This window comes from Arabidopsis lyrata (genome assembly GCF_000004255.2).
Source record: "Arabidopsis lyrata subsp. lyrata unplaced genomic scaffold ARALYscaffold_7, whole genome shotgun sequence".
Taxonomy (NCBI): domain Eukaryota; kingdom Viridiplantae; phylum Streptophyta; class Magnoliopsida; order Brassicales; family Brassicaceae; genus Arabidopsis; species Arabidopsis lyrata.
In genome coordinates, this window is record NW_003302549.1 from 2,443,987 (window position 1) to 2,457,131 (window position 13,145).

Here is a 13,145-nt window from a genome sequence, read left to right on the forward strand (position 1 = left end):
TCTTAAACTTGGATTTTTTATATTGTTTTTAACAAAATTTGGGATTTTTAAGGTATAATTTTTTATTTAATTGGTTTTTTTATAAAAAAGTTGGGATTTTTTTATGAAAAAAAAAAAAAAAAAAAAAAAAAATTGGACGAGGCTAGGATCCTGTGCCCTAGCACTCCTAGCACATGTGTTGAGGGTTATGAGTATGACCTTCTGTATCTTTAGAGAGATTAGAGAAGGTTTAAAGACGAACCCAATCTGAATATGATCAGGAAAACAAAATCCTATTTCAACAAGGATTTATATGTCATAAACTTTTCTTCATTTTTTTTCTTTTTTTTCTGTAGAATCACAGTTTGATAATTAGGAGTACAACTTTGTCAGATTAAGAGAATTTTTAATAAATTTATTGACATATACATAGAAATGAGAAATCTTTTTTCCTCGGTGCTTCATTCTCCTCAACTTCGTCTTCTCTGCACCTCTCTTATTACTTCCTACCTCAATCTCCATATTGGTTGCATAAATCTAGCACAAACTGATATTCAGTTCATAAGCTAAGCAAGCTTTTGATTACAGACAATTCCGGATTTGGCTGGTTTGTGAGGAGAGAATCAATCGATGAGGATGCAACGAATTGGAGATCCTTCTGCTCCAACCAGTCTTAGAGGTAAGCAATGGACAGAGTAGAGTCCTGCCTTCACACCATCCAGCTTCAATCCCTCCACAAGTATAGTCTCCTGTCAAGGTTTTCATAAGTTTCTCAACCATCAATATCAAATCTACGCTGTTCCAGATTCATCTAGTTAGCAAAACTTAAGGATAATAGTGCTTGCTTACCCGGTCTTTTAGGAATACTAGGTGGGACGGAATAAGATCATCATATGCAGCCACTGATAGATAATCAATCCCTATATTTTGACATTGATACACCAAAACTCAGCTTAGAAATCACTTCCAATAACAATTACATGTCAAAAAATCAAATCTTCATATGAAGAAAAGGTGAGTAGTTTGATAATTACCAACAAGTTTGATGTCTGTGTTGTCTACCAACCATTGCGCACCATCCTTCATGAATCCGACATAGCTTGTATCAAACTCTTTCTTGAACATAAGACGCCTGAAATGTTTTCATCCATAGTTAACATATCCAACACTCATTTCATAAACTCAAAAGCATATTACTGCTAAGTTCTAAAATCAATAGTTACCTGTCAGTGTTCAATGTTCTGAAAAGCACACGACTAACTCCTTTTGGAATATGAAGAGACTTCATCACTTCGGCTACACAATCAAATCAATATAAAGAAAAAGATCATTGCCTAAACAAAAACTTCTTATTAGCTCACTGTCTTCTAATCACTATCTCACACAAACTATGAAGTCAAAAATCACTTACCAGTTATGTTCTTATCCTTTGGAACATCAACCAACAACGCAAGACCTACAAACAAAAATCCACATCCTTCACCAAATTGAGAGATAAACAAAAATTGGAAAAAAACAAATTGACTTGTAGATCATACCATTGAGGACTTGAAGATCAAGCGAGTCAACATCGAAACCAGCATCATAGTAGTTGTCATAGACGTGACCAGGTGAATCAACGTGAGTACCAGTGTGCGTAGGGATCTTCATTTCAGAGTTATTAGCGAGAGATCCATTCTTCATACTCGCAGCTAACCATAGAAACCGTCCGAGTCCTTCCGATGAGTCCCACGACGGCATATCCGGAGTGTAACGGTGACTGATGTCGTAGATTTTGCCATGACCGTAGACTTCACGGCGGATGGGTTTAAGTTCATCGGTGAAACCTCCGTCGATAGGAGCGGTGCCGGGAATAGAAGGATAGGCATCGGAGGCAGAGGCGGAGATAAGAAGAGAAGGGAGAGATAGGAGTGTGAGGAGGAGGAATAATGGAGGAACGGCCATTGTTAGGTCACTCACTGATGATTTCGATCATCACGAAGAAGATGAAATGATTTTGACCATTTTGGGTTTATTTAATTTATGGGCCTGAATTATCTATAGGCCCAAACCGTCATGACAATTAAAAACAGAGCAAATAGTTTCTTAGGGCGTAAGTAACAAACCCAAGAAACAGAGCAAATAGTTTCTTAGGACATAGGAATAGGATACTAGAAAGTAGAAATTCATACAATAAAGTAATTCTTTGGATGCTTTGTTACAAATATTTCACTACCTTTCTCGACCAAAGCTGAATCCTTAGAAACCAAAAGTTTCTTGGAGCGAAATTATCAACCACAAGTTCCTTCAATTTTTGAGTTCTTATGTTGAGAAAGAAAGAAGAAATGGTAGAACTTAATAATAACGAAGAATGTTGTATTAGCTAACATTTACATATTCTATTTGTACAAAATTTCGTGGGCACAGTGACCTATTAGATGTTAAGAATTGAGACTCTATATTTGATCAATGATTTAGAGAGTGACCCAATCCCATCTTCAAGATCTTGAATGCATGACTCTAAGTTCTGCACATCCTCCATCTGCAACGACTTTTCGGATTGGAACTCCATGTCTACTCTTGTGAATTCATTTGCATCTGCTTCACATGTAACTTTGCTTTGGCTCATCATCTTTGAGACTAGTGGCCATTTTCCACAAGCCTTTGATCCGGACATGAAGCTAAATAGAGTACTTTTTGAAATGATTTCTTGAGAAACTTTCTTGAAGCTAAGTATTTCTTGACCTCAGCAGATAGATCTCCACGCTTTCTTCGTAGAATAGATTGGATCTCCATGAGACCTTCTTTCATCTGTGACAAAGCATCCTTGGCGACATTGCACAAATCCAAGATTTTGATGGATCCATCAAGAAACTTCTCAATCTGATCTTGAGATAAAGCATGGTTGGTGACAGATAAGCGAATCATCTTTTCAAGAGAATCATGTAAATCTTGAAGGTTGCTAAGTCTTTGACGGATAGAAGATGAAGAAGCTGTCTCAGAAGATCTCAATCGGGTCAATTGCTCATCGACATGAGCGGCTTGAGGGTGTTGCCTTGAAGGGTAGCTGCTAGATCGAACATGGAAGGAGACTGTCATTTTTTGTTTGAGCTTTATTTCTCTGTTTTGAGATGAAGAAAATGCTTAGATGTTTGTTCTGTCTTCATTGGCTCTCAGGTCATACATATATACAACATTAAGGAAGGAATCTTAAAGTGGTTCAAATTTGAATAATAGAAACCAATGTTTCTGCAATGTCTCCCTCCAACCACTCAACCTAACGCATCACCCAATGTGCAAAAGCAATATATATGATTCAAATTTGATCACATAAATTATGTACGATTCTGCATCTTATTGGTGTAGTAACATGCACAACCAGCAGGGCTTGTCTCCTTCAAGAATATGATATTAGTACCACTCGTGGATACATTAATGTAGTTGTGTCATGAACTGTTATATACTAATATCTATTGGTTGCACATGAGGTTTTGAGAGCAAATATATGCATGAATGGTGCTCTTATCATCAACTTCAAGGAGACAAATCTTACTGGATTTGCCTTAAACTAAGCAACATAAGGTGCATGATCCATTTCTTATTTTATTGCCTTAAATATTGTTTCTTAAATATGAATCACATCATATATTTCTGGAGGGGAACAATGCATAAACATAGCTTTAAGCTTTAATTTTAAAGCTTTGATTAGTGTTTTACAGCTTAGGCCACTGAACTTTGTATGTAAGAGTTTTATAAAGGCATCTCTGAATCCATACGTTGTTGCAATAATAAAGTCTGCAAAATGTTTGAGTGTTGGGAAACAATAAATATGATAAAATAAATACAAAATCACAAGTTGTAATGGGTATGATAGTTCACATGTCAAAGTCTGAGGAATAAGGATCTTGCTTCCAAGGAGACAAAAGCCAAGCTGGTTTTGCATTTACTAATGAAAACTAGACGTAGAAGTGCAGAGTCGCTCATGCGGTTGAATCCATATCTTAATCATACCTTTTTGCTTATTATTTATGCGTTAAGATATGTGGTTGGAGGGAGACATTGCACAAACATAGGGTTTTATGATTTCAATTTGCACCAGCCTTGAGATTCCTCTTGTGTCTCCCCTCTCAAAAGGTGTATATGTGAGATGACCCGAGAGATTATGAAGGCAGAGAACATTACATCTTTTACCTCTTTAAGCCTTATCAAAACAAAGAAGCAGAGCTCAAGCAAATAATGGCAGTCTCCTTCCATGTTCTATCTAATAGCTACCCTTCAAGGCGCTCATGTCGATGAGCAATTGACCTGATTGAGATCTTCTGATTCAGCCTCTTCATCTTCTATCTGCCAGAGACTTAGCAACCTTCAAGATTTATATGATTATCATGAAAAGATATTCGCTTATTTGTCACCAACCAGTCTTTATCTCAAGATCAGACTGAGAAACTTCTTGATGGATCCTTCAGTATCTTAGATTTGTGCAATGTCACCAAGGATGCACTGTCACAGATGAAAGGTCTCATGGAGATCCAATATGTTGTTCTATGAAGAAGGATCTCTCTGGAGACGCCTTTCTCATCATAGAGTTTCTACCAGACCTTACAGAGCTTTTGAGATTTATGCCACAAAGATGAAGACTTTTGAGTGAAGCAGTTGCGGGGATGAAGACGCCGCATTTCAAGGCTGCACTGCGGTCATGGTGTTTAGTTTTACAAAAGAGAAACCAATGACTGCATCTCTTTCAGGATATGCATAATGAAAGGCCAACATAACTCTTTGTCCAAAAGAGTTCCTGACCCTTTCAAGCAAAAAGCACCAGAAATATGAAACAAAGAGCAGTATGCGAGATGAAAAAAGGCATACAAGTAAATCAGACAGGTCATAGACGTGACTTGAGTAAACCAAAGTGACAGACACAAAACAGAGAAACTTTTGATAGCTATATATACTCGACAAATGTGAATCCAATACAAAAGCCAGGCTCTCCAAACACAAGAGCATCTAATGTACATCTATTATTAGAGTATCATAAGAGAAACTAGAAGAAAGGAAAGAGACATCTTCAAGGATTTGATGGGCACAGAAGAACTGCCGAGAGGGAAATAAATAACAAGAATCAGCTCACCTATCACCAATACCAGCCTGAAAAACTATGGAACTCTAGGCCAGAACAAGGGATTAGTAGCTAGAAATGCCAAAGTATATCCATGCCAAATTACCAAAATTAGAAAGCAGCCATCATTCAAGAACAAAGAGCAAGCTCAATCCTAGCGATGAACCATCATAATACTTGATACTAGTTTGAAGTCTGAGAGAGACAAACATGAGTCTAATTCACAACTCAAACAAACACACATGGAAATCCCAAAACACAATAGAATGAAAAGTGCTAAAGATAAATACTTTGATCCTGATAACAGCTATGGCTATCAAATCGAGGTATGTTTCCCTTCAACGGTATGTACATTCCTCGAAGAAACTATGCGATTCCTTTCCAGGTGCCTTTGCCGCATAAGCTCCAAATCCTTTTCGCGTTCGTCATTGTGTTTTTTCATTTTTATGAGGATCTGAAACATAAGAGCATGAAAAGAATTGTATATGAAAAAGCCACTTTTTGAGGAATGGTTGGATCATACTCATAAAAGATGATGCCTCTTTCTCCGTACCTCTTCTTCTTTCTGAACTTTCTCTGAGACACCGGTTGATGTCAAACCACCTGAGAAACAACAATCATGTTCTGTTTCGTAATAAAAGCAAGATTTTTCTTTGAATATCGTCATGACATACCGAGCACGAATCCACAACCCCATAAGCTCCTTTAAAGAAAAGTCCCGCCATATTGTCAACCAATAACTCAAAATCTCCCATTTGCACATCTATGAAGATGGTTCAAGCAAAGTGAAAAAAAAGAAAAAGAAAATTAGAAAGAAATAAAAGCTATTTAGGTGGATAATAATATACCTTTCTGACTCATGGATGAACAATGACGATACTGTGATCTCGCCACGCGAAAATTCTGCAATTTTTGTTCCTTCAATGTCAATAAATTTGTTCAACAAACAAACGTACAAAGAAAGAAAGATGCCCAAATTTGATGTTTTCCAGATTACCTTAGCAACACTGTTTCCCGGGAATCGCATCATCTCTCGAATTTGGGAACTAGGGTTAGGTGTTGTTCTCTGTCTTTCCATGTAATTTGTTTTGTATAGCTAAAAGACTGACTAACGGATCAATTTGGGCATCTTTATATCAATGGGCCTAAAGGCCTGTTGTTTTATTCTCAGATATTTCAATAAATTTGCCTATCGTTCGTGGGTCACACATTCTTATTTGTTAAATTGGGCTTCAGGTTCCATGGTCCTGGGTTTGGGTTCCAAGTGTCGTTTGAAGTTCCCGACGAGACAGAGTGGATCCAAGGATTGGAGAAAAGAGAATAATAAACCCTAATTTACCGACCGATTCGAAACAGCAAGATGATGCGAACTCAATTTGCCAAGGTAAAAAAAGGGTTTTCTTCATCATCCAGAGGCAGAGGGACTCACAATTTCTCCACCATCCCGTCCTCTTCATCCATCTCCTCGATCGTCAAACGTCGGTGGGAAAACCAGAATGTTCCGATTCTTTGCGTTGCATTTCTGGGTGGATACATTGCTCACTTTTATATAAGTAATGGGTCTTTGTAATTCTGCTTTTCCTATTCAAAACAAATCAACTTCGTGTGACCAAACTATTTTCATCAATTTCTGTTTTTCGTTTTGTAGATTATCAGAAGAGGAAAGAGCACTGGTACAAAGTAGACAGAATGTACAACGAGACCTTCAAGCGTTCAGAAGAACTGGATAATAGATTTGACCGATATATCAGGGTAAGAAAATATGTGTCCTTTGGATGCTGTCGATTAGCCTAATTTCATTTTGTGGTCATTATGCATTGAACATGAATTTTTGATCAAAAGTTTAGCTCCCTCAGTCTCTACTGTTTTGTTTAGGCTAGGTAGAGAATATGGGTGTTAACAATGACTAGTTTCTTTTGGGTTTGTTTTCCAAGGTCTTTTTTAATTCACACCTGCATAAACTGGTACAAGCAAATGATTTATTGGCTCATCGTCTTGCTAATGCCCCATCTCTCTATTGTTCATGTCTCAGGGAGACTATGATGATCCTGAATCGAGAGCTCTTAAATAACTTCAATTGTCTATCGTGTCTTTTTTCTTTCAAAATGCTCTATGTTGCAAGCTCTTCTTATTATCTATGCATGTGACCCAATCTCCTTGTATGTTTTCGGTATTTTATATTCGTGGATTTTGACTATAATTCGATTTAATAGATGTTTGTGGACAAGTAGTAACTTACTTTGTGCCTAAATGCTACCACACCTTATGGGAAATATATAGATAACAAGAATCGGCTCATCTATCACCAATACCAGCCTTAAAAACTATGGAACTCTAGGCCAGAACAAGGGATTAGTAGCATATCCATGCCAAATTACCAGAATTATAAAGCAGCCATCATTCAAAACAAAGAGCAAGCTCAATCCTAGCACTCAATTTCAATGAACCATCATAGTAGTTGATACTAGTTTGAAGTCTCAGAGAGACAAACATGAGTCTAATTCACAACTCAAAGTCTCAAACAAACACACATGGAGTCCCAAAACAAAATAGAATGAAAAGTGTTAAAGAAAGATACTTGGATAATGACAACCTATCAGGCAATCAAATCGACATAAGTTTCACTTCAACTGTATGTACATTCCTTGAAAAATATCTGTGATCCCTTTTCAGCTGCTTGTTCCTTAAAAGCTCCATATTCATATCACGTACGACATTGTGTTGTTCCATCTTTATGAGTTCCTGAAACATAAAAGCATGAGAAGAAAATGCCATTTTTGAGGAATGGTTGGATCCTAATCATAAAGATCATGCCTCTTTCTCCTTACTTCTTAGACAGCTCCTCCCTAACATTTTCGATCCCACCTTCAATCCCTGTCATCCTAACTTCCATTTTCTCATTCTCATCACGAACCATGTCTTCCAGATGTTTCCTCAGAGTTGCAAAACGACTTTTGAGATCTGCTTCCCTTTGAGATTCCTTGTGGGTATCCTTAGCCTTTGACCATGCCATCTTGGCGAGAAGTATAACAAAGAAGATCACAATGGGGCAAAGAGTCCTTGCAAAGGCGCGAGAAGCAGATTCCGAAGTGTATGTTTTTGGAATGGAATATTTCGAGTGCTCCTTCATCGCCCAGAGCATGAAATTGGCTTCCTTGCGCTGACATCGAGTGACAAACCCAATCAAACGTTTCGCGAAAGCTTCGTCGGCATCACAGCGCTGTTTGAGAGAAAGAAAAGAGCGATTAGAAGATATTGCAATGCAATATCTGAAGAAGGTATCGTCTGCTGCTTCAGGATCCTTCTTTGAAATGATACTCTCATGTTTAAGCATCATCTCTTTCTTCAAATAAGCATCGATCCTGGCATCTCTCAACCTCATTTTTTCCTTCATCAAGTCCAATTGCTTTATACGGTTGCCATAGATCAGTGAAGCGTTATGTTCTACCAAACGTGGCTCATCTCTTCCACCCAAGCAACATGGGAGACGAGGAGCTCGAGCTCGAGCCCTCTCAGTCAATGACAACCCAAACCCAGACCTAAGTAATTTCCTTCCTAAAAACTGCAACATTTTTTCGAAATCGGTAATGAAAAAGCTGGATAGCGAGATATCACCTCCGAAAACGAACGTGAGCTCAGAAATCAGCAGGATTTCAGCGAAAACCTCAGAATCGGAGAAGCCCAAACTCAGAAACTTCGCAAGGAGAAGCAACGTTTGCCATGAAGAAACTAAGAAAGAAGCAGAAGAAGGAGAGTGTCAGTTTAAACCAAGAAATTCTTCGTAGTCAAAACCGGTTCGTTTTCGGTTTAGTTAAAAGGCTTTTTTTTTTTCTTGATTTTATCCGGTTCAATTAAAAGATATTTCGCTACTACCTAAAGTATCACCCACATTACTATATCAAAGATTCATCAGAGCAGAGAGATTCTCCGACGGATCCAATGGAGAAGCGGATCAGCCGATTCATGCCTCGTAAGTCTATTTTGGGAAAGTTGGATCCTTTTCAACTACGAGTTGCCTTTTTCTCTTAGAGAGTAATCTCTGTTGTATCTCATTCTCAGCAGTGGTTTGTGTTGTTGTTTATGATCTTGATAATTGAGGGGATGAAATCTTGGTACGTACAACACACAAGAGAGAGAGATTCTGTGTTCATTTTCTTCAAAGAATTGGCCAAGATTCAATGCTCATGTTTTCAGGTTGTGCCTTTTGGTTTGTTGAAAGTGGAATAGAATTCATGGGAACACCTTAGAAGCTTAAATTCTGTGTTTATTAATGGTTGTTTGAGTATCAGTAAAGATTTCTGGATTAGATTTCATGGAAAGTTGCAAATGAGCATACATCAAGATTTAGTAATTTGTTTGGAACAAACGATTTGTCAAGGTTTTGAGTTACAAGATCAGTCTCGGTGGTAATTATCAGTTTCATTACAAAGTATCCAGAGGGGAAAAATGGTTTTTTAAAGGATGGTTAACAAGCTGGTTGGTGTTCAAGTGGATCTGTGCATACAAGCTAGTGAAAAAGGTTAATCTCAAGATGCTAAAATTTAGGAGAATCTGAGAGAATTGTAGGTTCTGGTTGTCAAAGTTTAAAGTAGATCATCATATAATATTTGGGAAAGTCTCAAGGGAAATGGATCCAGGATGCAATATGTGTTGGTTTTGCTTCTAATGTGAAACTGGTTTAATGGAGTTATCAGATGGTCTTATCTGATGGAACCACTGGTTTTATGTTTTCTTAAATCTGTCAACCAAAAGACCATTTGAAAGGGAAGCGAGAGAACCCGTAAAATCAGGTTCAAGATTCAAAAATTCAGTCAAGCCTCAAAATGTTGCAGTATCTATCACATGAAGCAGTAAGAATTTGTGGAGCTTTAACTGGTTTCTGGTTTCATCTTGCTCAAGTAAAGAAAAAAGGTCTGCTGGTTCAAAGATCATCTGGACATGGAAGCTGAAGATTATGGTCTAGTTGGTATGTCTCTGAACATTACTCATGATCTTCTTGGTGATTACAGGAACATTTACTCTAAACAGTTCAAGATTCCTGCAATAAGAAGATGGAGCATGTTGCATGATTGCTTGTTAGCATAAAGTATGATGAGACAAAAATGGCATGACATATCAGTAAAAGGCCAGCACGACTTAATGGGGAGCTTCAATGGAAGCATGGTTCTTTGGTGATTCTTCTGGTACGATGAACTAGTCATGAAGATTATATGCCAAGGGTTCTGACATAATGTCTAAGTAAGATGAACAGACATTTACCCAGAACTGTTAAACTGAGCAAAGGCACAGTGAAGCAGTTTAAAACTCTTAGGATTGTAGCTAAGCTCGTAAAAAATGCAAGAAACTCTGAAGGTTTAATGTTCCAAGTGGAGTCATGATTATACAGGAAAGTAAGCATGCTCATAAGTTTTCTTTGGCTTCAGGTGAGGCATTATGCAAATGATGTGTCACGGGGATCAGTTAGATCTTCAAGTGTTCAAAAATGAGAAGCATTCGATGGTACAAGGGGGAGAGGTAAAAGGTGTAATTCGCTGTTAAGTTCTGTTCATGGTGGTTCATTGTGGTTAAAATGGAAGAAAACAGATGAGTGTCAACCAAGATTACAATCTGATGGTGAAAAGAAAAGTTCTCCCAGGTTTTGTTAGAAGCTGGTCGTTGGGGAGTACACTCAAAGATATGAGGTGCAGGTCTCTAAAGTGTAGCATGTGATTAAGTGACTAAGTAGACATAGTAAAGGGAAAAACTGGCGCAGACAAACTGCAGGGAAAATCAAATAAAAGCTTCAGGTGGCCAAGAGGAAGATATATGTGTCTTTGAGAGGGCGAAAACCTCACATGTTGTTTTCTGTTGCTCACCGAGAGAGGGAGCTCAGGTGATATAGTTTTAAGCAGGTCCTAGAGTATGGAACTGGGCGTCAAAAGAATCTCATGCATACAAATCCCACTCATAAGTCTTTGGAAGGAAAGAATGCTGCTGGTTTGACGGTAAAGACGATTAAGAGGACACTGGCGGATGAGAAAGAGTCACTGGTTCGCGTTGAGACATTTAGAGAAGCCGCTCGTAGCAGTAGCAAGTCGATCGATGTGATACATCAAACACCGACCACTTCCATTATAAATTATCAAGAAGATTTGGTCGATGAGAACGTCTTCAGAACCACAACAATATAGGAGAAAAGAAACCCAAAAGAACAACAAACTTTAAATACTTCTCATAATTGTATCCCTAAACTTTAAATTCTTAAACAAAAGACCCTCTAAAAGTCTAGAGAGCAATCTCAGTCTGCATGCTTGTGTTAGAACAGAACACTACTTGTTGCGGCTGTTGCACTTTCTTCTCAACCTCCCACCTAGATTTTGCTATGACTCCATCACTCACTGGCTCATATGCCTGAGGAAGATAAAAAAACAAAAGATGGATTTCTCGAATCAAAAAAGTTCTTGTCTTTGTTATCTTCATAAGAATCTCAAGAGAAAAGCAAAGCAAAAATTTGGTGGGTACCCACCTCAAGTTTTTGGACAAGCTCTTTGGCATTAGGGGCTGAGACAAAGATGTGACGCTGAGATGGCTTGATAAAGCCATCATCAACGGCTTTATCAATGAAAGTAAGGAGGTAATTGTAATAACCATCCACATTTAACAAACCCACCTGCAGTTTTTTTCCCCCAAAGTGGAAACACAAAAGATCAAGACTTTTGGCTAGTGTGATTTAGAGAGCAATTCCAACAGTGGAAAGTGATACCGGTTTATTTTACTTACAGGTTTGTCGTGGATTCCAAGTTGTGCCCATGCTATTACTTCCAATAACTCCTCCAGTGTTCCATACCCACCTGATAACCATTTGCAAGAACAGAGAAATTAAAAGTCAATTACAAAATGAGTCTTGTTTTGGAAGAAAGATCAAAATTTACCTAGTTTCAAGTTTGTATCCTAACGAATGACAAAACATTTTCAAGTTTTACTAGATATCTACGCTAGTTAGTTAGTATGTACCTGGTAATGCAATGAAACAATCCGAGTGGCGTGCCATTTCGGCTTTCCTTTCATGCATATCCGCCACAGCTTTTACCTCACCATATGTTTCTCCGGTTATCTGTTATAAAATCACTTTTCAGGGGCAACTCTTTTTGAAAACAAAGTAACCATTTTAGCTAAAACATAATTTAAGCTACCTCTTTGTCCATAAGAGTCCTTGGTATGATCCTAACCCATAAAAGCAAAGCAAGATGGAAGCAAATCACACAACTATATCGATAATAAAGCAGTGGAGGGCATAAAACTAAAGTGAAGAGGTCATAGATTTGAGCATACCCTAGTACATGTCCTCCAGCTTCATGAACAGCTTGTGAGACCAAACCCATGAGACCAATGCTTCCTCCTCCATACACAAGGTTCAATCTCCTCGTCACCTGTTTCACAAAACAGAGAAAACAGAGAAAAATCAAAAGCCATTTCAGGTTTTCAAGACTCTCATTAAGATTTAAGCATAACCGAACCAGCTCTTGAGCTAGATCAGTGGCAGCATCTCTGTAGCACTCTCTGTTTCCGCTGCTGCTACCACAGAACACACAAACCCTCTTGAACCTCGACTTCACTATTTCCATTCTCTTAGCCAAATCAGTTTACTTTTTTTTTTCTTTCTTGTGGATTTGGGAGAAAGTAAGTTTCTTTCTCGGAAGATGAACGTGTGGTTCAAGCTAACTCATTCTTGTTTCACTTTGTGATGCAGCTTAGACAATAGGACAAGAAATTATATAGACACAACAAAGTAACAAAGCAACAAAGACACGCACTACTGTTCCATATATCCAATTGTTATCAAGTAACAAGCTTTCTCCTTTTCCTTTTTATGGTTGAAAGAGTGGTTGCTTTTGTGGTTAAAGAAAGAAAAAAAAAACACTTTAGTATCAATTAAAAATCAAAAGAAACTTAAATAAGTGTGACAAAACCAAATAAAACAACTCTTAAATTCTAATAATCAAATTGGGGGAAGAAGTTTTCATTCATTAAAACATATTTGAAAACAAATTTCTCTCGTTCCTAATTTCATTTTCAAAGTTGGTGTGATGATGTC

At 37.8% G+C, this 13,145-nt stretch overlaps 5 protein-coding genes across 5 annotated transcripts; 1 reads left to right on the forward strand and 4 right to left on the reverse strand.

Moving 5' to 3' along the window:
- Nucleotides 1-293: 293 nt before the first annotated feature.
- Nucleotides 294-1,983, reverse strand: LOC9303158 (kynurenine formamidase). Its single transcript, XM_021019542.1, has 6 exons — nucleotides 1,518-1,983; nucleotides 1,391-1,435; nucleotides 1,203-1,275; nucleotides 1,014-1,111; nucleotides 829-899; nucleotides 294-728 (listed from the first exon to the last, which is right to left on the reverse strand). The coding sequence occupies exons 1-6, from the start codon at nucleotides 1,921-1,923 to the stop codon at nucleotides 603-605; spliced, it is 819 nt and encodes a 272-aa protein (XP_020875201.1). The 5' UTR covers nucleotides 1,924-1,983; the 3' UTR covers nucleotides 294-602.
- A 393-nt stretch (nucleotides 1,984-2,376) lies between these two features.
- Nucleotides 2,377-3,337, reverse strand: LOC9305170. The gene is given in 2 exon segments (XM_021019577.1): nucleotides 2,377-2,649; nucleotides 2,652-3,337. Coding segments are annotated over 2 exon segments (663 nt in total). The 5' UTR covers nucleotides 3,058-3,337; the 3' UTR covers nucleotides 2,377-2,392.
- Nucleotides 3,338-6,350: 3,013 nt separating this feature from the next.
- Nucleotides 6,351-7,311, forward strand: LOC110226657. The gene is made up of 3 exons (XM_021018987.1): nucleotides 6,351-6,624; nucleotides 6,720-6,823; nucleotides 7,104-7,311. Exons 1-3 carry the CDS (start codon nucleotides 6,432-6,434, stop codon nucleotides 7,140-7,142), a joined length of 336 nt encoding a protein of 111 aa, XP_020874646.1. The 5' UTR covers nucleotides 6,351-6,431; the 3' UTR covers nucleotides 7,143-7,311.
- A 151-nt stretch (nucleotides 7,312-7,462) lies between these two features.
- LOC9305172 lies at nucleotides 7,463-9,011 on the reverse strand. The gene is made up of 2 exons (XM_002869055.2): nucleotides 7,900-9,011; nucleotides 7,463-7,813 (listed from the first exon to the last, which is right to left on the reverse strand). The coding sequence occupies exons 1-2, from the start codon at nucleotides 8,640-8,642 to the stop codon at nucleotides 7,804-7,806; spliced, it is 753 nt and encodes a 250-aa protein (XP_002869101.2). The 5' UTR covers nucleotides 8,643-9,011; the 3' UTR covers nucleotides 7,463-7,803.
- A 2,123-nt stretch (nucleotides 9,012-11,134) lies between these two features.
- On the reverse strand, nucleotides 11,135-13,010 carry LOC9305173 (cytokinin riboside 5'-monophosphate phosphoribohydrolase LOG5). The gene is made up of 7 exons (XM_002869056.2): nucleotides 12,568-13,010; nucleotides 12,383-12,480; nucleotides 12,244-12,274; nucleotides 12,065-12,164; nucleotides 11,831-11,901; nucleotides 11,577-11,720; nucleotides 11,135-11,461 (listed from the first exon to the last, which is right to left on the reverse strand). Exons 1-7 carry the CDS (start codon nucleotides 12,673-12,675, stop codon nucleotides 11,336-11,338), a joined length of 678 nt encoding a protein of 225 aa, XP_002869102.1. The 5' UTR covers nucleotides 12,676-13,010; the 3' UTR covers nucleotides 11,135-11,335.
- Between the last annotated feature and the right edge of the window lie 135 nt (nucleotides 13,011-13,145).

What these genes read in the sequence shown, in the direction of transcription:
- LOC9303158 (XM_021019542.1), bottom strand. Translation starts at nt 1,923, where the DNA reads ATGGCCGTTCCTCCATTATTCCTCCTCCTCACACTCCTATCTCTCCCT. An exon ending in AGAACATTGAACACTGACAG is followed by an intron (nt 1,112 to 1,202) that starts GTAACTATTGAT and finishes AAAACATTTCAG; the next exon opens with GCGTCTTATGTTCAAGAAAG. An exon ending in TAGTATTCCTAAAAGACCGG is followed by an intron (nt 729 to 828) that starts GTAAGCAAGCAC and finishes AAACCTTGACAG; the next exon opens with GAGACTATACTTGTGGAGGG.
- LOC110226657 (XM_021018987.1), top strand. Translation starts at nt 6,432, where the DNA reads ATGATGCGAACTCAATTTGCCAAGGTAAAAAAAGGGTTTTCTTCATCA. An exon ending in CATTGCTCACTTTTATATAA is followed by an intron (nt 6,625 to 6,719) that starts GTAATGGGTCTT and finishes TTCGTTTTGTAG; the next exon opens with ATTATCAGAAGAGGAAAGAG. An exon ending in GATTTGACCGATATATCAGG is followed by an intron (nt 6,824 to 7,103) that starts GTAAGAAAATAT and finishes TTCATGTCTCAG; the next exon opens with GGAGACTATGATGATCCTGA.
- LOC9305172 (XM_002869055.2), bottom strand. Translation starts at nt 8,642, where the DNA reads ATGTTGCAGTTTTTAGGAAGGAAATTACTTAGGTCTGGGTTTGGGTTG.
- LOC9305173 (XM_002869056.2), bottom strand. Translation starts at nt 12,675, where the DNA reads ATGGAAATAGTGAAGTCGAGGTTCAAGAGGGTTTGTGTGTTCTGTGGT. An exon ending in CTGATCTAGCTCAAGAGCTG is followed by an intron (nt 12,481 to 12,567) that starts GTTCGGTTATGC and finishes TTTGTGAAACAG; the next exon opens with GTGACGAGGAGATTGAACCT. An exon ending in GCTGGAGGACATGTACTAGG is followed by an intron (nt 12,275 to 12,382) that starts GTATGCTCAAAT and finishes TTTATGGGTTAG; the next exon opens with GATCATACCAAGGACTCTTA.